Raw genomic sequence first — 23,179 nt, 5'->3', positions numbered from 1 at the left:
TAGTGCTCTCTCTTGACACCTCTCTCTCAAATAAATAAATAAAATCTTAAACATAAAATAGAACAAAAATGTTCCTTTACACAAAAAACAATTTGTGGAAAAGACTGATAGCTGGACTAAAATGTAGAGAAAAAATGTGGAGTTGTTCTGTATGACATGATGCTTAAGAAAACCTACTCATCTAAGTATAAGCCAATCTATCAGTGCTTATGTTAGAAGAGCGCAGATAGAAAAATAACACATTGGAAAGAATGTAGGAACATATATGAACAGTATATCGCTTCTAGCACTAAAAAAACATACATACACACTCACCAGTTCTCTGTTTTTGACTTCCTCGAAGGGCTGTAAGCAACTGTTCAAAAGGAGTACATATTCCTAAGTTTTGTACAGAATAATATCTCACAGCCAGAGCAAAGGCTTCCACACTCATCAGCTTCTGGGAAGTTTCACAAAATATTTTGGGAAAATTGGTAATACCTAAAACAACCAGGATAAAAAGAGAAATGTTAGCAATATTTACTTAATGCTAATTTGTATGAGATTTTTAAAAAATAAATGAAAAACACTGGATCTTTACATCAAATTATAATATTTTCATTTTGGTGTGAATTTTAACAATATCTCTAATGGTTCCACTATATTTATATTTAATCAATTAGTTATTTGTAGCACTCAGGTTTCTCTTAATAGTGTACAAAATTATATATTTAAATTCTAAATCAAAATTTGACCTTTTTCTTCCAAAAGCCAAAATTAAAAAAGAAAAAAAGAAGAAAAATAAAAGTTTAAAATTCTGCTACACTGTAATGCGGTCATTAAATTTATGAACGGTCCTGGCTGACCTACAACTGTGAAATTAAAGGCAGCCAGCCTGAGGATCTTAGGTGGCTCAGTTGGTTAAGCGCCTGCCTTTGGCTCAGGTCATGATCCCAGGATCCTGGATGGAGCCCCATGGCCCGGCTCCCTGCTTGGTGGGGAGCCTGTTTCTCCCTCTTCCTCTGCTGCTCCCCCTGCTTGTGGTTGTTCTCTCTGTCAAATAAATAAATAAAATCTTAAAAAAAAAAAAAAAAAAAGGCAATCAGCCTGCACTACACTGTTATTCCCTGTGCACACTACATGTGGAACAATGGCAATATCCCCATTGGTATAAATGTTACTGTAAAAGACCATGCAGAAATCTTATGTGCATATGTGTGTGCATTCAATGCACTGTCAATATGAGTTTTAAAACTAGGCATGGTGGGACGCCTGGGTGGCTCAGTGGTTGAGCCTTCGGGTCAGGGTGTGATCCCGGAATCCCAGGATCCAAGTCTTGCATCAGGTGCCCTATGGGGAGCCTGCTTCTCCCTCTGCCTATGTCTCTGCCTCTCTCTGTGCGTCTTTCATGAATAAAGATGTAAACTCTTTTTAAAAAAAAAATTTTTTTTTAAAGCTAGTCATGGTAAAATCAGGAAAAAAGAGTTAACATTCTTTCCCTGGTCAGTTTTAAGCCAGACATTCTATACATTTACTGTAGGAACTATTGATTTCCAAATGCTCACTCAGTAAGAAGAGTATGGTCAACCATCATACAAACATCCAGCGCCTCTCTCTGTGTAAGGATCATGTATCCTGTTGAACTCTGGTGTGGACACATCTCACCAAAGTGAACTATGTCATTTGCAGACAGAAGTTTTAAGAAAATTGGAGGATTCACTATGCTTTCTTTTCTCAGAACTGTAATCACTGAAGCATCCGTCAAGATGGAACCTGAGTCCCTGAGTGACTATGACGTGGATATTACTGCTGTCAAACTACCATGGTCTGCAACACAGAGAAAAAAAGTAAACCTCATTCTTTTTAGTCATTAAGTTTTTAGGTTTATTACTATAGCATAATCTCACCTATTCTAATAGAATAGGTGGAAACATATATGTACCCTGACAGATCTGCTTTTTATTTGCTCAATTTCATTTTTATGGCCATTTTTAATATACTTAATCTATTTAGGAAGCTCATAAAAAGATCACTTCAATGTGTCTGTAGTGGTTCAAATAAACTCTTTGGATAGTTCAGTCTAATAAAGTTCATTCACTGAAAATTACTTTTAATAATTAAAAAGCCCCATGCATCCAGTGTTTAAATCAAGGATTTAAAATGTTCATCTTATGAAAGAATGGTAAATCCAGAAAACAACTTTGGTTCTACCAGAGAACCCAAACTATACACTATGAAGTCTATTCTAGCATAGCTGACCCTCCACAGATACTTTAAAAATTATAAAAATTCATTTAAACACACAGAATAATGACGACTCTAGCAAAAATTAAAAGAGGAAAATTGATGAAGTTTGCAAAATTCTAACTAAAAATTACATGGTTAAGATAGTATCTTTTTAAAGCTAATATCTATTAAGTTGTTGCTGGTAACACTGCATTAATTAATAAGAATAAAATGGGCAGAGACCTATAACTTCCATTTCTGATTCAACTAAATAGAAATTCAAGCTACAAAACTACTATAGTGAATTTATTTAAGATATATTTTGTGTATTATATAGTTCTTTGGGTATTTTACAAACTGAATTTAGTAACACGGCCAAAAGTAATAAAATCCACATCAAAATATTTAGGCATGATACAAAGGGGGAAAACTCAGTCAACTAGTAAGTGAGACTCTCAGGTTTAAAGGCAGTCTCAACATCCCCAAGTTCCAGGGCAGCAATTTCTTAGAATGTGATAGAATAAGAGTACTAAATCTCAAGGTGCAGAGGGACTATTATAGTAGTCAGTTATTGGACAATGCTGCCAACAGAAAGAAATGTGATGTTTCTGTTGGAAAAATAAAGGTTCATACCAACTTAACTATCCATTGAAAATACTTGAAAAAACCCAAGTCTAACCAGATCTAAATGTTGTTAATTTGATTTTAATTATAGGCCTTGCAGTAATTTCAGAAATCTGGAGATCTAAATTACAAAGCTATTATCTTTTTAATGATGCTTTAAAAAAAAAATATATATATAGTATAGTGTTCTGATTCCATCCATTAGTTTACATCCTTTACGGCTACACCAGTTTATTCAGATAGTCTAGAACCTGTGAAAAAAATCTTTCTGAATTACAGAAATACAGCTTCTGTACTGTTTTCAAGTAACCCAGCCTGTAACTTCCACCAGCAATTTTTAAAGATTCGGGGCGGGGGGGTGGTTATCATGTTCTTGTCTTCACTTCCACCTCTGATATAATATGTAATACAAGTTATGTGGCAATGGTAGCGGTCTATGTAGTCCTCACCACGCTTCTCTAGGTACCTGCAGAAGGAGTTTGGGTTCGGCAACTGGCAAAACAGAAACCACAGTGTTACTCATCCAATATTTAATTATTTATTAATTAGCTGGATTTTTTTACACAGAGAAAGTTTTGTTTTTAAATGTGTTGTCACTGCACCAGCATTTTATGTGGCTTGATTATTTTGTAAATATCTCCCCCTACTGGAAGAACCTGTTCCGCTTGATTGCATGCTGTCTTTACTCTTATTTTTTTGTACAGCTTACATCACTATTGCACAGAGATTTCTTGTAATATAGGTTAATTGGGCATGACAGCAAGGGGAGTGAAGAGGCAGAGAAGCTATTTTGTGTAAAAATGAGATCGAGATATCTCTATCTTTTCTTTAAAAAACCAGCAGAGATCAATGTACAAGGAGATAGAAAAATTATGTATACATTGGATTATGAAAATCTCATGGTAAAGAAATGAATAATAACACTTCAAAACTAAATAAAATAGAAATAATATACTTACATTTTACACAGTTTACATATTTACATTTTTTTAAGTTTTAAAAATAGTTATTTGAATGTTACCTAGCACTTTAAGGAAGAATACTATGTTAGGATTCATAATTCATCAGTATTATAACTAATATTTATTGTATATACACTACATGTCAGGCACCCTGCTCAATAGTTTACATTTAACAGAACAGTCTTAGGAAGTGATTACATAGTGCTCTTATTTAGAGAGGAAGAAATTAAGAGGCTACATGTTAGTCACATTTGCACAGACACCAAATGGCAAGGGATGTGACCCAAGGCAGTGTTCAGCCCTTGCAGGTAATTCCCAAATTTGATAATTAGCATGCCACAGCAGTAAGTTCAGAGGGCAACAAATACAAACAGGAAAGACAGCAGTTAAAATTGCTAGGCAACTATTTGACTGTCAGAATCGGGTCTAGCAAGAATTCCCTCTGGCAGAGATCCATACAATGGTAGTATCTTAAGGTGCTTCATATTCACTTTCTTCATGTTCCTAATACTTTCACTTTACTTCTCTCGACACCTCCTGGTCTACCAGAAGTGATTATAAAGTTTCAAGAAATTTTAAAAGTAATTTTTACACACAGAACTGATGTCTCTGAAAAGGAAATAAAAAGATTTTATAATAAGATTTTGTTGTGCTATCTATTTCTAGAAATAAAACAACCCAACTGCTTCATGCCCAGTTGTAAAGCAACAATACCTTTGAATACCTGGTAGGCACTCAGTAGGGGATGAGTAGATGAAAAGGAATTCTTTAATGCACTTACTACTGCATGCAGCATCACCTGCTCTACTAGGAGAAACAAATTCTAAGATTCTGTGGTGGTAGTGATCACTGATGCCAGCTAGAGGACTCTGATAGCACTGCTGAGCCTGTTAGAATAAAATCTCATCTCAGTCCTAATGTCTACAATCATAAGGTGAGACAAGAGCAACTTAGAAGATTTACAATACGATACTAGATAAAATATAATCACGTGCTAAATAATGAGGCTTAACCGTGTTACAGGTGTTAGGACAAAGGTCGCTATTGCTATCACATAGCCTACAACTATCCCATGCCCTAGAATTTCAAGAAAAATCAACAGTGCCCTCTTAATAATATAATCTTTAAAGGACATGGAAATGTTTTATATTCATTTCTACATGAATCTCCTACAGGTGCCTCTAATTCAAAAGGTTCAAAATTGAAATGCACATTCTTATGCTCTGCAAATCTCTCCTTTCTCTCCTATTTCCTATCTTGTTTAATAACGTCCTTGCTCACTCAGTGCTGAAGTTAAGTCTTTATATTATCTTAAATGCTCCCTGTGCCCTCAATCCACATATCCAGCTATCCGTCAATCTTAACGTAAAAATGTCTTTCACTGTGGAACTAACCACAATCCCCTACTATCACTGCCAGAGTTCAAACTCTATTAACTCTCACCAGTGCTACTGCAATAGCTTCACAGGTGATTTTTTTTTTTTCTAATCGATAAAACTCCTATAGGCACAGTAAGTGCTCATAAATGTTGGCTGAGTTGAATGTGTTTTCCACAGGGCAGCCTTAGTGGCTCAGCGGTTTAGCACTGCCTTCAGCCCAGGGTGTGATCCTAGAGACCCAGGATTGAGTCCCATGTCGTGTTCCCAGCATGTAGCCTGCTTCTCCTTCTGCCTGTGTCTCTACCTCTCTCCCTCTCTCTCTCTGTGTGTCTCTCATGAATAAATAAAACCTTGAAAAAAAGAACATGTTTTCTAAAACAGAAACTTACTTATTTTCAATGAAAATTTAATTAAACATTTTAAGGCTGTGACTTCCACAACGATTGACTTAGGCTTTAATCTTTTATATTTGTTTAGCAGACTCCAATCAAAAGTTGAAGTCTGTCTTCCTGAATTATGAAAATTATAGATGGGATGCATTAAATTTTATGAATGTTTATATATCTCCATAATCCTATCAATTATGTAAGTAAGTGAAGAAAATAATATATATACTGCTGCTTTAAAAAAAAACTTCTATCATTCAATTACATGCTAGGAAACTTTTTGCCTATGCTACCTCAGAGTAATTTCAGGTTGCATATGAAATGAAATATGCCATTTCAACATGTAAACCATGCTCTTAGAAAGAATAAGGTAAAATTAACAAAGAATTGACATGCATGTTCTTACTGTACCAATATTAACTTCATATTATATATATCAAGTGCATGTAGCCATCTCAAAAGCACTTTTTACATTTAGTTACTTACAAAAATAAAAATAAATATAAAAATAGGAAAATTGAACTATACATACTTTAACTATAACAGACCATTTTCATAAACTACGAAAAGTTGAAGGAAAATAAAACTATCATACAAAGAAACAGCAATTTAGAAACTGATTTGGTAAATAAAAAGTAAGACTGATTAAAAAATAAACAATTCCGGGATGCCCAGGTGGCTCAGTGGTTGAGCATCTGCCCTTGGCTCAAGGCGTGATCCCGGAGTCCCGGCATCAAAGCCTGCATCGGGCTCCCTGTCTGCTTCTCCCTCTGTCTACGTCTCTGCCTCACTGTGTCTTTCATGAGTAAGTAAATAAAATCTTTAAAAATAAAAAAATAAAATAAAAAAATAAACATTTCCAAGGTGCTTATTACTACATTGTAGCAAGGTAATAACTGAACCTGAATAAAGCTAATTTGAGATTAATTTATGGGACATGTGTCAACATTTACAAAGCATACAGACAACAAATGTTCCATGTGGATTCTAGGGAGCACAGAAATTCCCACTTAGAATTCTGCTGACAGCCCACATGGGATGTGCTTACTCAGGTCTCTGGGCTTGTTTTTAACTGTCCAAGACCATCTTCTCTCAGGTGTTTTCATGGCTCACTCAAGCTTCTAGGTTTGTGGCTCAATGTCACCATTTTGATGAAAGTTTCTCTGACAATACTGCTTAAAATTGCAACCCCATTCAACCTTTACCCTCCCTGACCTTTTTGTAAAATATTTTTAATTTTTTTTTAAAGATTTTATTTATTTATTCATGGAAGACAGAGAGAGAGAGAAGCAGAGAGACACAGGCAGTGGGAGAAGCAGGCTCCATGCAGGGGAGCCCGACGTGGGACTTGATCCTGGGTTCCCAGGATCACATCCTGGGCCGAAGGCGGTGCTAAACCGCTGAGCCACCCAGGCTGCCCCTTCTCTGATCTTTTACTAATTTTTTTCACAACTCTTATCACCATCTAACATAGCAAATAAGATCCAAAATTACAAAGATTTTTATTCATTACTGACTTCTCAGAACCTAGAATAATGCCTGGTACTTAGAAGGTACTCGATGAGAAAATGAGTAAATGAATGAGCAAGAACTAGGTTTGAATTCTGGTTCTCAGACTGTCTATCCCTTTATGACCATAAGTAATTTATTTATCTGCTTTAAGGCTTGATTTATCTATAAAATGGGAGGAAAATATATATTTTATAATGTCGTTAAAAATACAAACATATATACGTGAATATGTACACAAGTATTTAATGTAAGTACACACAGATGTGCACAAGTACATGCATACACACATACATACATATCATCTTAACACAGAGCCTAGAACATAGTAGACAACCCCCAAACCATGAGTCCAAACTAGTAACTGTGTATACTCAGGTCTTTGTTGGAATAAGAAGGTTGAAAACACTCAAATATTTAGGCCCAGAAGACTATATAGGCTACTATGGAAGAATCCAAGAGAAAGATCAATACATATACCCAGTTCCTAAACGGAGAACCTGCTGGGTGAAAGGAAGTTCGGGGCCTAGTATAAGACTTGGGTGTAAGACCTCCAATATTAGAATGAAGGCACAACTAGGGACAGGTAAGCTATAACTTGAGACATGACATAGGAGTCGAAAAGCCAATCCTCGGTTTGACATTCTAGGCAGGATAACAGCAAGAATTACTCAGTGTTGGGAGCTCAGTGGTTAGCAGTAGCAACCACTATTGTACCATCAGCTTTAAAGTATAGGAGAGAATTCTAATACCACAGTAATTTCTCACAGTATTTAATTTACATTTAATGTGAAATGTAATAGATATGTTAGAAACTTGACTATGCCTCAAAGACCTGACGTCGAGTTTCAAGTTTTACTATGTTTTAATTTTCTATTATCAAAAGCCTCTGTCTTCAGAAAATAACCAAAACCAAGATATAGATTACTAGAAATCCAACTTCAAACTCCATTAAAAAAAAAAAAAAAAAGGCATTAAAGAAAGAGTAAATTAAGGGGATCCCTAGGTGGCTCAGCAGTTTGGTGCCTGCCTTTGGCCCAGGGCGCCATCCTGGAGTCCCAGGATCGAGTCCCGCGTCAGGCTCTCGGCATGGGGCCTGCTTCTCCCTCTGCCTGTGTCTCTGCCTCTCTCTTATCATAAATAAATAAATAAATAAATAAATAAATAAATAAATAAATAAATAATAAAAAAGAGTAAATTAAATATTTGTAAATATTTTCTGAAGAATACATTTAAAATTTAATAAATTAAATGTGGTATTACCAAAATACAAAATTAATTCCAGATTGCAAAACTTAAAAAATTGATGTTATAATTGTAAAGGATACCTTAAAAATCAACCAGTAAGCACTTTGAAGTCCATCTGTTCTTCTCTTGTTCCTACCACAGAGCTCTCCTTTCCTATTCTGACTGTCATTTCTAAACACTACTATTGGCTCTATCATCCCATGGTGCCTCAACAATGCCAGCCAGTATCTTAGTAACTAACACTACTGGGAAGACAAATATTATCTTTTTCTATACATTGACTTGGACCTAGATCTCCAAGATTTCAAAAATAAAGGAGACTTTTCAGTTTACTTATTATTTGAGGTAGGACACACAAAGAATTTTTGTCCCAGGTAAACTGTAATTGTAAGCATAATTAATTTCTAACAGGGCATTTTGAAAGAGTAAAATTAAGTCACACCTCTCTCTTAAAATTGTATTGTTTTTCCATTATGCATTTCATTAATTTCAACTTAATTTCATATGCTATTGTTAAAATCCATTACTTACATTTCAACATTAATACAAAATAGATGTGTCTATTCTACTCTTTTTTTCTTTTTAAGATTTTACTTATTTATTCATGAGAGAACACAGAGAGAGAGAGGCAGAGACACAGGCAGAAGGAGAAGCAGGTTCCTCGCACGGAGCCCAATGTGGGACTTGATCCCAGGACCCAGGATGACACCCTGAGCTAAAGACAGATGCTCAACCACTGAGCCACTCAGGGTACCATGTCTATTCTACTCTTAACTGAAATCTAGTTATAATCATTTGCCAGGTAGAAGGAACATGCAAAAGAAATGAATTTGTATTTAATATACACTTTTGTCTATATAGTTCCTACCATACTTCCAACAGTACTTCCTACTCTTGTTCTTAATTTTTGTAACAGTGTATATAATTAATAAAACCAAATCATTTTTATTCTTTATGAGTCATTATTCAAGGTGGCTGCAAATAGTAGAAGTAAATAAAATGCCAACCTAACCTTTAAATTTGCCATTTTGGTTTCAGAAATCAAGAGGGAAGAACAGAGATTCTGTAACGATCTTTGGTGTTGCCTAGAGATACTGGTCGGATAATCTACTGCTGCACCTGAAATGGAGTTTCCCCTAATAAGAGGAGGGACTGTTTTCAGCACTTGATATTATCTATAATAGCCAAATCATGGAAATAGCCCAAGTGTCTATCCACCAACAAACGCACAAAGATGTGGTATATACAGACAATGGAGTACTTTTTGTAATATTTTATTTATTTACTCATGAGAGACAACAGAGACAGAGGCAGAGACATAGACAGAGGGAGAAGTAGGTTCCCTGCAGGGAGCCTGATGCACAACTTGATCCCAGGACCCTGAGATCACCACCTGAGCCAAAGGCAGACACTCAACCACTGAGCCACTCAGGTGCCCCCATACAATGGAATATTATTCAGCCATCAAAAAATGAAATCTTGCCACTGGAGTAACATAGACAAAGCTACGGAATATCATACTAAGCAGAATAAGTCAGTCAGAAAAAGACAATTACATTATGATTTCATTCACATGTAGAATTTAAGAAATAAAACAAATGAGCAAAAGGGAAGAAGAGAGAGAGGCAAACCAAAAAACAGACTATAGAAAACAAACTGATGGTTACCAGAGGAGAAGGGAAGTGGGGGGGACGGGGAAATAGATGATGGAGATTAAGGTTGTGATGAGCATCAGGTGATATATGGAAGTGTTGAATCACTATATTGTATACCTGAAAAAAATGTTACACTGCATGTTAACTGGAATTTAAATAAAATATTTTTTAAAATCTTTAAAAAATTCTAAAAATCTTTTATTTATTTATTCATGAGAGACACAGAGAGAGAGAGAGGCAGGACAGGCAGAGGGAGAACTAGGCTCCCTGCAGGGAGCCTGATGCAGAACTTGATCCCAGGACTCTGGGATCATGACCTGAGCCAAAGGCCGACACTTAACCATTAAGCCACCCAGGTGTCCCAAAAACAAACTTTTTAAAAAAGAAATAAAGACAGACTCTACAAACTAAAAAAGATTAGTTAAGTGAATGTTTGCAAATATATAAATAGTTCATAATAAGTAACAAAAAGTCACAAGAAAAAAATGAAGAATGAGCACAAGTGGTGGTCTAGATCAAGAATTCAAAGAGCTTTGTAATACTAATAAAACTTTCAACCAGTGATTCTTACCTTGAGGTCTACGAGTTCAAGAAGCCTATGAATCATCAAAAGATGTATGCAGTTTTGTATCTATTTATGAACAAAGATACCATATTTTTTTTGAGGAAAGAGTTCTATAGTACTCATTTAATACAGCCTTTTAATGGGATTTGTGACCTGAAAGATTAAAAGTCACTGTATTTTACTATATTTTCACCCTTTATATTGCCCAGTATTAATATTATAACATGCAATTCAACCAAGTATTTTTCTTCTGGCTAGAGGAATCTAGAGATTTTAAATGTTCAAAACATGAAAACTAAGTACTGGCTACCAAAACAACGTAGGATTATTGTTTCTATCCCATCAGCAGAAAGCTACTAATCCTTAATATAAATTTTATATTTTTGAAGTTAATCTAACTTTGAAAAGATAACATCCCTTTGCTCTTCAGTATTTTTATTATTAAGCAGATCCACAGTGTTGATGGTCAAAGTTACTGGGCTGGCTTTTCTAAATAATGCCCATCTAAGCAAAACAAATAATTTAAGTACCAAAACATATAGGTCACTCTGTTCCATGTGACAAAGTAAATGTTAATAATATTAAATGGTTTTAAATAAATTTGCATAATCTAAATTTAAATCTCTAATGAAAAAGGTAAAATCGTTGCTTGTTTGCACAACCCCAAAAACATCTCAAGTGACGATACAACCATCTGATCCAGGAAAAGAATGAACCACACATTTTATTTTTTGACAAAAAGATAAGTGAACTTAAGCCACATTCACATACTAAGTGAACAGGATGGGGGGGAGTGGGGGGGATGGCAAAGAAGATTGAAAACAACAAACAAAAGTAGAAGTAATCTGGGGCACCTGGGTGGCTCAGTTGGCTAAATGTCCGAATCTTATCTCCACTCAGGTCATGATCTCAGAGTTTTAAGATCAAGCTCTACATCGGGCTCTGTGCTGGGCATGGAGCCTGTTTAAAATTCTCTCTCTCTCTCTCCTTCTGCCCCTCCCCCTTCTCTCACCCTTTCCTAAAAAAAAAAAAAAAAAAAAAAAAAAGTATTAATTTATATAGTTTAAGTTTGATTAAAGATGACCCTCCTCCTACAAAAAAGAATTATTTCCCGATAATTTAATAATGGAATTATACTTCTATATCTGTCTTTGGTAGAAAATACTAAAAATATTAAGTAGTATTAAAGATTTATAAATGTAGGGGTTTTTGACAAAACGACAGATTCACTGTGTTTAGATAATGCCTTCACATTCCACAGATGCAAAGAGCAGTCAATTAAGAATAATAATCTTTGGGAAATAACAGTTGACAAAGAGCCAGCTGTAGTAAAATTCTGAATAAACTGAAAATATTGTCACTTTTTAAATAAAAAAACAGTTGTCATGGCACATTACCCCACTAAAATGGCATAAACATTCTTAAGAAATGCATACAGAAGAATAGAACAGTAAATGAGGAACAGCTTAACTTGCCAGGAGGGAACACTAGAATTTTATTATGGAGAACTATAAAAACCCATGAAAGCAATACAACTGAAACATACACAGCTGGATATTTTACATTTCAAATATAAAGAATAATGAAAAACTTATTTGAAAAATGAAATCAACTAGTTTTGGATAAAAACACTGTCACATACCTGGAAATTAAATAATAAAAAATACATATATATTAATTGCAAATTTTCACATATAATAACTATGTATTATTATTATAACACACAGATAAGCCATTTTCTTGGGCAATACTTAGGACATAGGATTTTCATAGATCATTTAGTCTAGAAAGTATAATAATTCTCAGACTCTATCAGATGGTAAGAAACTAGATTAAAATTCTGTTTAGAAAGGAAAACCTTCATCTTCCCATTTTGTTTTGTACAATTACTGGTGTCTTTTCTCTCTTATTGGAATGTGACTTTTTTAAAGACAGAGATTATGCCCAGTTCACTTTTGTATTCAACCATAACACCTAGCACTGTCTTATGCTAAGAAAATGTTAAGTAATCTTTGCAAAAATAAATTAGGATATAAAAATAATCATGCTCTCAAAAGTTGTAAGGCTTAGAGACAGACTACTGACCTATTCTTAACTCTAATAACCACACAAATTTTGAAGAATACTGAACTTGTAGAGGTGATAGAAGTGATGCTCAAGGATTGCTACCTCTTCCTCTCACCTCTCCACTATCAGTAGGGTTAATTTCATTTCAATCAACATCTGGTCCTTATAGCCTAGAGAAGTGATCATTTATACTACTCAAAATATGTAAACTAATTCTAAACATGTAAGGTGGTAGGGAAATGAGGAACAAGGAATGTGAAATCTTAAATGTCTCTATTTGGGAGACCTTAAATACAATATATCTAAAACTAAATGCATCATTTTCCCAAAGAGCTCCCTCTCCCAATTTTCCTAATTTTGTCAATGGTACATTCATCATTATTCTTCAAGTCATTTCCAAAATCAAAATCTTGGAATTATCTTTGATTCTTCCATTTTCCTAAACCCTATGTAAATATCAGTCACCAAGAACTACCAATTTTCTCCATACAAACTCTTTTAAAACTATCACTACTTTTGCATTTCCATTGCCATCATCTGGCCCCAGGTTCATACTTCAACTCTAGACTATCAGAAAGGAGGCAGTGTCCCATGGAAGAATGATTCCAAATGGTTTAAGACTAGTTTCCAGCAACTGGCTGCAATATGTTTTTCTGACTTTGCTTTCAGCTACTTAAAAATGTATGAATGCTCAGCTTTCTGTTCCTGCCTCCAAATATGTTTTATAGTTTTCATCTTTAGCCTTTTGCTTCTACTGCTCTGCCTACTGGAATGCCCATGATGAGCCATATGTACCCTTACTCAGCTATATGAAATTTAAAAAACATACAATGAGAACCTACTACGTGGTGCTCACCATATGCTAGAGACCAGAACTCACATACTAGGAATGTCAAATCATTCTAATACAGTGTGCTAAGTACTCTAATAAAGGTAGAAATAAAATAATATACAAATAGCTAGTTTTATTAATTTAATATTATTTGATTTGGGCTTTGGGAGAAGATACAAAATAAGTAGACAGTTACTAAATATTTGGGGTAGGGCAAAGAGGATTGCACGAACAAAATGAGGGAGGGGAAAAATACATGGCACATTAAGGGAATAAGGTAGCAGAAGTACGAGGTATTTGGGTAGAGAGGAACGCCAAGAGAAGTGCTTGATAATACTATACCACTATCTTCTACTCCCTCCCTTCAACTTTGGTTGAAGACCTATCTTAAAAGTGAGAATGCACATCAAATTATTTCAGATATTTTCTTTCTTCTTTTTTTTAAGATTTTTAAAATTTATTTATTCACAAGAGACACAGAGAGAGAGAGGCAGAGACACAGGTAGAGGGAGACGCTGGCTCCCTGAGGGGAGCCTGATGTGGGACTCGATCCCAGAACCCTGTGGTCATGACCTGAGCCAAAAGCAGATGCTCAACCACTGAGCCACCCAGACATCCCAATTTCAGCCGTTTTCAAAATTAAAGTTGATCTGGAATCAGATCATGTGGGAAGTTCAAAAATTTATTAACCTGGCTGACTCAATTATGACCAGTCATACACTCTTTCATCTCAAGATTCAGGTTGGCCCAGGCCCTTCACATGATCATGGGTTTAAAAGCACGGACTGATAAGGTCTGGAGATAAAAATTTTAAATCATTTCATTCTATAGGATTTGAGAACTAGAAGCAACCTTAGGTAATGTTTAGCCACGTGACCCATAACTATCTTTGGCTGCTGCTCTCCTTTGAGAATGTGAAACAAACTCCTGAATTCATTTTCAGGGGGTAAAAGGAAACTGACTGGAGGCCACAGACCAAGAGCCATCATCGCTGGTACTTCGGAGGGCCAGGGAAATTCAGATGGCAATGCTGGCTAGTGAGGATACACTTGAGGGAATACACGGAGCTATTTGCCACACAGTGGTATGCAACAAAACAGCCAGATCTTCTGATTTTTTTTTTACAAGAGAAACTACAATTCCAGATTTGTGGGTGTGTGTTTATGTGCATGTGCATATATTAAATCTGTCCATTTTGAAATGCTGCCTAGAAAAAAAAGTTAACTTATTGGTCGTGTAACACATGTTGACAAGCCACATGAACCTGGGGGCAGCTATTTTCTACCTCTGACACTGAGAAACTCTCTAGGTGGTTACTTCTTAGATGAGGAAACTAAGGCCTACAGTTAAATGTCTGTGCAAGATATATGGCTCATCAGACTTGGCAAATGACTATCCAGGTCTCCTGACTCTGGGCCCAGCTTGCCCCTATCTGAGGGGAGTAGAATATAGAGATTACTAGTATTCATTACATGCCTACTCACATGGTAGGTTTTAACACTTATCTCATTTACTTTTACACAGCCCTTACAGGGCAGGAATTATGATTCCCATTTCTCAAATGAGAAAATTAAGGCTCAAAACCTGCAGCAACTTGCACAAGATAATACAGCAGTAAAGTATCAGAGCCAGGATTCAAAACTAACTGTAATGACTACAAGACCCATAATTTTCCTAATGTGCTGCCTCCTATTTGCTTACATCAACAGCTGAGGATCCAGGTGGAGAGGAAAGAATGGATAAGGCCAGAAGGTGATGGACTTTATTTTGTAGGAAATGCAGACCTATTGATGGCTTTTGAGCAGAGGAATGACAGGACCAGGAAGATAACTGAATGGCAAAGTAACTGAAATACAGAGTCTGAAGGCAAGAAAAACAGCTCAAAGTTATTGCTAAAATTCTGCTGCAAGATTTAAAAAGGAGGGAACTGAACTATTTGCTATGGGAATGGGAATGAGCAGATGCAAGAAAAATTGAGGAAGAAGAGTCGGCAGATTATGAGCCTGAGTAACAGGAAGAAGAGTAACCACTGAGGTGATGAGGTCAAAAAACAAAAACAAATGCAGACTGGCGGTTATGAAGCCATGCAGGCAAGCAGGGTGGTTTTGTAAACCGGGAAAAGAATCCAAATCATGGTAAGCCATAAAGATAGGTCACCGTAACTGCAAGCTTCCGGTGAAAAGTTAATGATTTGACAAAATTTAAATAAACAACAACATAAAATGAATATCTAAACACACAGATGGCACTCAAATTTATTCTGACTGGCTAAAGATAAGCATAATTTAAGTAGAATGAGGGGGGAAAATGCCAGAGATGAGCGGGATCTTCATGAACTTTGTTTTACTGAGCATCTTAATAATGGAAAGATAGAGGAGTGGGGAATCAAAACTTGGGGAGAATACATTAAAAACCAGAACATAAATTCAAGTTCTAAATGGTCTCACCTAAAAGGAACAATCTGAAAGGACTTTCCATACATCAAATAAACAAAGTATGATAACAAATTATTCTGGGCTCCCAGATTTGCTGCTTTGTTACTCTCCCTTACTTACAATTACAGTAGCAACCCGGGAACAGAGCTGACATTTGCCACTATCTTATGGTGTCATATCATTTCCACACTTGAAGTCTCCTAAAAAGATCCAGAAAAACTGAAAAAGGGAAAATAGAGTTCAGGAAAATACACAAGGAAAGTGAATGAATAAAAGTTGAATACAACAGAGTAAAACAGACGACGCTAATTATTTCTCTGTTGTTTTCATTTTATATTTCAAACACATTTTCTGGTTTCATGTGTTTTGAATTAAATGTTAGCATAATGTCAATACACCACAATCACCACCATCACCACCACCAATAGAAATTACTTAGGATGGCCAAGAAGAAATGTAATCTATTAAGATGCAATAAAAATAATTTAAGAGAAAGCTCAACAAAACAATAATCTATCACAGGCATACATTTTCTGCATTGTTCAATTAAAGTGATAGTAAATTAATTACACAGATGCTCACCAAAAGGAATCAATTCTAAACATTTACTCAGCAGCCAATCCTGGTAAGGATCATCTGAGTGACATTAATAAGAAACAGGAGAAGTAGCATATGGCCTCAAGAAGCTGGAAGAAGAGAGTCAAGAGAGGCCCTGGAGGCTCACGCAGGGTCTTAGAGCAGCCCTGGGCTTTGGCAGTCACCAAGGACAGCTTTGCAGGTATAGAAACTGGATTTTCTGAGAGCTGAGGAGGTTTTCCACAACAGGTTCTAAACGAAGTTATAAGAAATTGAAATACAAATTTATTAATATGCATTGAGAAATATACTTATAATAATAACCCATACTATTCATTTGCTAGGACAGTCTCCTAATTTTAAAATTACATTTAAAAACAGATATTCTTTTTTTTTTTTTAAGACAGATATTCTTAAAATTTTAATCAAACTGGATAACTGGTTGTCTCTGTAGTCTAGATCTATTTCTACTTCATAAAACATTTTGGCTACCCTAACTCGGAATATCATTTCCCGCTTGTTTTTTTGGAAGAATTTTCTAGACTTTATGAAAACGAATAAATTTCTGAAGACCAAGAGATGATTCATTTGAGAATGTTACAGATTTATATACATAATTATTACTTCCTAAGGACACAGCCTTGTTCCCTTGAAGGGGGTATAACAAAATCTTACCTCTGAGATGAGATACAGGAGACCTTTTGTCCTATATCAGCAAAGCATTTAGAAACTATTTCTGGTAGTGTTTTCCTGTAGATGGTTAATCTCACATATGTAATGACTCTCAGGAATTTTAACCTGAAGTGATGCCTGTCTCGATTTTATCTTCAAATTCTCAGGGTATCTTATTGTAATTTGCAATGTACTAAAAGAAGTACACCCTTTTCACATAGGGGAAAAAAATAATTACTGGTTTCTGCCTCCTCAAATTAAAATAATTGGACCAAATCACATATACATAAAAATAATAAACACAGTATAGACAGAAACCACACCAGAAATACTAGCTGTCTAGTTCAGTAGCACATTTTAAGGGGTACCTTCAGCGACACTCATTATGCTTCACTTCATTTGTTCTCTAAGAATCATTTACTTTACTCCTCCGTATGCCAGAAAATGTACAAGGTTCTGAGAATACAATGAAAAAAGCAAATACTGTACTTTGGTTTGTATATGGTTAATGATGTAGTTGCAACTACAGACAAGCCATTGGACAATGACAACAGTATGACATTTGTTAATTTGGTAGAGAACACAGGTTGTTACAGAGGGCATACACATTTTCAGAAGTTCCTGACAATTTATTTCTTTCAAGGAAAGACTAATTACCGCATCATCACTACAGATATCATCACCACGACATTTACTAGCCAGTTTATTACACTCAGTGCTACCATTAGTGAGATAGTACATCATCTTTAATCTTGACTACAACTCTGCGAAATAGGTAAAATTTTACTTCTAGAAAAGAAAAAAAAAGTCAGTTGTGACAGACAGATGTCCGCTCATAACTGTCCTGGCACGGACATGCAGGTCAGTCTTCCTACGGAATATAAAAGTGGCACAGTACACCAATATCAGACAAGGTCCGTGACCACAACTACTTCATAATCATGTCTGAGTACAGACAAAAACAAGGCCATTGTGCAAACACAAAAGTTTCCACGCACGTGGCAAGAACTGAGGCCTCGTGCCAACGGGTAACTAGCCACCCGTGAGTGAGACATCATGAAGGCAAATCCACCAGCTTCAAACAAGCCTTTAGCAATTGCAGCCCAGCCAACATCTTGACTGTGGTCACATGAAACCCCAAACGAGACCCACTCAGTTAATCTGCTCCTGGAATTCCTGGCCCATAGGAACTGTGTGAGATTGTTAGGCAGCAACAGATAATATAAAACCTTGATATAATTGTGTCAATATGCATGTACTTTTCCAGTTAAGAGAATTATGAGATAAGTCATATAATTAATTATTCATTAATGCTATCTTTTCCTTTAATTCTTGGAGATTATTGAGTATATTTTCATCTAGTTCTTTGAATATATTTATAACAGCTGCTGAAATCCAACATCTGAGCCCAATAGGATCGGCTCCTATTAACTCATTCTCCCCACCGTAGGTCACACAATTCTTTAATTCTGTGAACACAGTTACTTAAATCCAACATCAGGGCTCACTTGGAATCAGTTTCCTAAGTATGACTCACACTTTCCTGGTTTTTTTGTTTTTTGTTTTTTTTTTTTTTGCACATCTAGTAGTTTTCAGTTAAAAAAGCAGAATTGCGGATAATTTGTTGTAGAGGATTCCATTTTGTTTACACCTAAGGGTTTTGTTGTAGTTGAAATTAATTAGTCTGGACTCAACTGTGACATCTGTCCCCCATCAGGGTGAAGCACTGATGTCTCTGCTCAATTACTAATTTACTAGCCTGCCCCTGAGGGCATCCGTGAACCTGTGCAGTTCAGCAGTCCCACAAATTTGGGTACATTTTATAGTCAGATTGCAGGGCTCACCCACTCTGTGGTTATCTTTGTTTCCAGGATTCCCCAGCCTAAATTTCCATTTGCTATACTAGCCCTGAATTCTTTCCCTAAATACATGAATTCAGTCAGGCTCTTGATGTTTGCCACCCAAGCTGTGTGCACCCTGGGGAACATGCTCTGTCAAAGGTGCAGTAAATTTGTAAATCTCCCCAGAAATTCTCTCTCAGAGGTTCACTATCCCCTGGTTTTGCCAGCAATTTTGCTGGACTCTGCATGTGACCATGCATGTGACCTCTAAACTTAGAAGTCATCCAGGGTAGAGATTTATTTTATTTTACTTCATTTCATTCATTTATTTTTAGAGCTTCTATTTTAGATCTCAGCCCTTTCTGTGGCTGTTCTGCTTCCAAAATATACCCCTTAAATGTCCATCGGCTTTATCTCTGACCTTTGTCATTACCACCTGGATCTAGTAAGGATGCAGCTCTCCGCCACCAGATCTAGGGGGTCTTGGAGCACAAAAGAAAGCAAGAAAGCTCTTAACTCCCAGTTCTTATCCAATCAGAAGAAACCTTCTATAGTAAACTCTTCTCACCTACCTGTGGTCATCTTCCAGAACCTTCCAGTAGGTTTTGTTTTGTTTTTTGATAATCTGGCCACTGTTTATCATTGTTATCTGCTAGAGAAACTATCTGACCTCTTCAGGTGGCCATTACCTGAAGTTGTTTTATTGGCCTCATGTCCTGCCTTCCTGCTTCCACCCTCTCTTTCTGATAGTCTCTTTTCCACACAGAAGCCAGAGTCATCCCTTTAAAACATAAATCACGTATCACATCTGCCATCAAATCCTTGAAAAGCATTCCGTTTCACTCAGAGTAAAGGCCAAGCCATCATATGGCCTGCAAAGTCCTATATAAAGTTGCCCCAAACCACCTCTCAAACCTTAGCTCTTACCAGTCTCACCTAGACCATTCTCCTGTGCTTCCAACAACACATTGCACACTCCAGCTTGGATATCTGGTCTTCACTTGGCCTAAAACACTCTTCCCTCACTTAGCTGCACGACTGGCTCCCCTCACTTTCTCCAAGTTTCTAATTTTGTCTTGCGAGAGAAGACTTCCCTGATTACCCAATCTAAAAGAGCATTTCTCTCTACTACACTGTCCATCATCTTCACATCCCCTTCCTTGCTTTGCTTTTTCCTCACTGTATTTACTGCCACTTGATCTCACTTATTTACATAGATATGTGTATATAAATATATATGTACATGTACATATGTATCACATAGACATACGGTCACTACGGATCTACTCTCACTTAAACTCTATGTGGCCGGAATTTTGTTGCATCCAGTATCATAACTGTAGGTCCTAGAACAGAGCCTGGTAGGCAGAAGGTAGTCAATAAACATGAGCCAAACAGACGAATGGGTTAAAGTGCTGCTATCCGTTAGGCATTATTGTGTCAACTCATGTTACTTTCCTTGTACCCCATCAAATGGGATCATAATTATCCCTATTACAGATAAGGAATCAAAGCACAGAGAGTTGAAGTCCAAGTTAACAAAACTAACCAGAAGTTGAGCCAGGATCTGAACCCCGCAGTCCTGTGTGCAAAGCCCACTGCAGTACTCTGCTCTGGCTATTATAACCAAGTATCAGACTGAGTGGCTTAAACCACAGAAGTTTCTTTTTTCACAGTTCTGGAAGTTGGAGGATGGAGGTTCCTGATGAAACTTCTATCCTTGGCTTGCAGATGGCTGCCTTCTCAGCGTGTTCTCATATAGTTTCTCCCTGTGTGCGCCCTCCCGAGGTTTCTTCCTTTCCTGCTGGATTAGGGTGCCACCCCTACTGATGTCATTTAATCCTAATTGCCTCCTTAAAGGCCCTACATCCAAATACAGTCGCAGTGGAGGGTTAGGATTCTGGCACTCGAATTTTTGGGGGGAATCCAATGCAATCCATAACACCTGTCATTTATACCCATAAAACATAATTATTTTCCACATCTTTCCTTTTTATTTTAGAGAATTAAGGTTTGTTTTTTTTTTTTTTCTTTCCTAGTTCTTTTTAGATGGATGGTGGAGAAGAAATTTGTGGGAGGCTGACCAGGCCATAACATTACCTGGCGAATGAAATCTACTAAAATAGCTACAGGAAGATCTTCAGAAACAACTTGGTCTCATAAAACACCAAATGATTAGGTCAAACATCTGCTAGTGTACTTTCACACACTGCCCATTAACTCACTGCAGCTCTGGGAATTGTTTCTTTTTGTCTCCTCATACATAATCAGCAGAAAATACTTATTGTGAGTCCCTGGTGGAAATCCATTCAAGTCTCCTCAATCCTCCCCAAACATTACCATGCATGTTTCCACCCCAGGCCCTTTGTACTTCTCGCACTGCCTGTGATGCTTCCCTTCCGGAGAGCTTCAGGACTCAGTTTTCTTCTTATCCAGGTTTCTTTTCTAGAGTTACCTACATAATTTTTTGCTGGAACAGCCTATTTAAAGCTGCAAGCATACTTTCCTCCTGCACTTCCCGTATCTATTCCTCCCTTTCTACACTTCGTCTTTCTCTGCGGTATCAAAAAAACTCTCTCTTCCTTCTAGAATGCAAGATGAAGGCAGGGGTTACTGTTTGATTTGCTGCTGTTTCCCTAGCTCCTAGAAAAGTGCCACCGCACAGCAGACACTTAGTTAATGTTTGCTGAATGAACAAAATTTCCCCACGGTTACAGAGCTAATAAGTGATAAAAAAATGGAATTTGAACCACATCTGAACAAGTCTAAAAATTTAACCGCTAAATTATACTGTAGACAGCAACCACGTGATGTAAGCTTTAGTGAGGTGCGAGTAGTCAAAGAACAAAAACTGCTCTTCTTTGACACTAACAGATCTCATACAGTGATAGAGAAAATGTTGATCTTTAATCTTCTCGTGAACAAGAATTAACATTCCTTACAAGCACGACTTATGAAAATTCATTCTTTTTAATACCAAAGACAGCTGAGCATTTGTGCGGCTGAATAGTGTGTATGAAAGTTTGCAGGGCCAGAAACTTTTCAAAAGCGAACAACAGTGCAGTCAGGATTCCACTGTTAAATAAATGAAAAAAAAAAGTCGGTTGTAAGGTTTTCCCAAAAGGCAGTAGCAGCCCCTCTCCCGCGCGCTCACCGCTCGCCAGTCCTGCCGCCGAGGCCGCGTCGGGGCGCCCGCGGAGGGTCGGCGGCGGCGAACACGGCGGTCCTCACGTGTTTAAAGGGGAAACGATTAAAAACAAAAAAACAAAACGAGGCACGCGTGCGGGCCGCGTGGACGGCGGCTCTGCGCGAACGGCGTCCGGTCTCGGTAACCGGCTCCCCAAGGCCTCCTGGCGGACTCGCCGCGGCGGCCCCGGGGCGCCTCTCGGTGGCCGGGCCCCCCCAAGCGCAGGCTCCGAGCCGCGGGGCCACGACGGGAGCGCGGGCGGCCACCGGCGCGGGGCAGCCCCGGGCTTCAGGTTCCCCTCCCCTCGCTCTGCTCTTCGGGGGAGCCGCCGCGACTCGGTCAGGAGGTCACTCCACGGACGCAGCGGGGCACGCGAGGGCTGCCCGGCGTCCCGCGGAGCGCTCAGTGCCGGGCCCCGCAGCGCCCCGGGGAACCCCCGGCCCGCCTCCTGCGGCCTGCGTCCTGCGTCCTGCGGCCCGGGCCCAGAGGCCAGCACGTGCCCCCTGCCCGCTCCCTCAGAACGAACTCACCTCCGGGGCCCTGAGCTGCTCGAGGCCACAGCCCCGGGGCGCGGACGCCAGGCCCCGCGGCGACCCCCGCGCCGTTCCCCGCAGCCGCACGACGCGGCCCCCGCAGTCCTCCTCGCCCAGCCGCTCTCCAACGCCCGGTGGACGACCTCCTCGGAGCTAAGTGACATGAAGCCCCTCCGCGGCCTCAGGGGCCGCACCCCAACCCCCGCTGCGCTCCCGACGGCTGGCGGCGCCCCCAGCCCGCCCCGCCCCGCCCGCCCGCGTGCCCCCGGCCGCGGCGGCGCCCGGACCCCTGGCTCCTGACCCCCCGGAAAGGACGCAGCCTCCCCCACGATCACGCCTAACGGTTCCTGCTTTTTTGTCCCTTGGCCGTTATCCTTATTTGTTTATTTTTAAAAATAATTTTATTTATCCAAGATAGACGTTATCGTCATGTAGAAATCCATCCTGCAGTGCCTTCCGCGCGCACCCGTCTCCCGCGCTTTCCGCGCGGAACCCAGAAGCGC

At 38.2% G+C, this 23,179-nt stretch overlaps 1 protein-coding gene across 16 annotated transcripts in view; it reads right to left on the bottom strand.

The window, feature by feature from the left end:
- METTL25 (methyltransferase like 25) overlaps positions 1-23,179 on the bottom strand; it is a 130,151-nt gene that overhangs the window by 106,320 nt on the left and 652 nt on the right. For 5 of the 16 annotated variants that reach the window (XR_013350592.1, XR_013350593.1, XR_013350591.1 and 2 more), the window contains exon 2: positions 316-480. Coding sequence is in view for 2 of the 16 variants with exons in the window: in XM_077845660.1 (XP_077701786.1) it covers positions 316-480 (165 nt within the window). In the remaining 14 variants the exon portion in view is untranslated. Of the gene's footprint in view, positions 1-315; positions 481-845; positions 1,033-1,544; positions 2,136-10,539; positions 10,687-11,387; positions 11,531-15,987; positions 16,087-16,449; positions 16,696-22,673; positions 22,866-23,179 lie in introns of those variants that run through there. The other 11 variants (XR_013350597.1, XR_013350594.1, XR_013350595.1 and 8 more) reach the window with 11 other exon arrangements.

This window comes from Canis aureus, chromosome 13 (genome assembly GCF_053574225.1).
Source record: "Canis aureus isolate CA01 chromosome 13, VMU_Caureus_v.1.0, whole genome shotgun sequence".
Lineage (NCBI taxonomy): Eukaryota > Metazoa > Chordata > Mammalia > Carnivora > Canidae > Canis > Canis aureus.
Note: the sequence above shows the minus strand (reverse complement) of the source record. Positions and strands in the feature narration are given on the sequence as shown.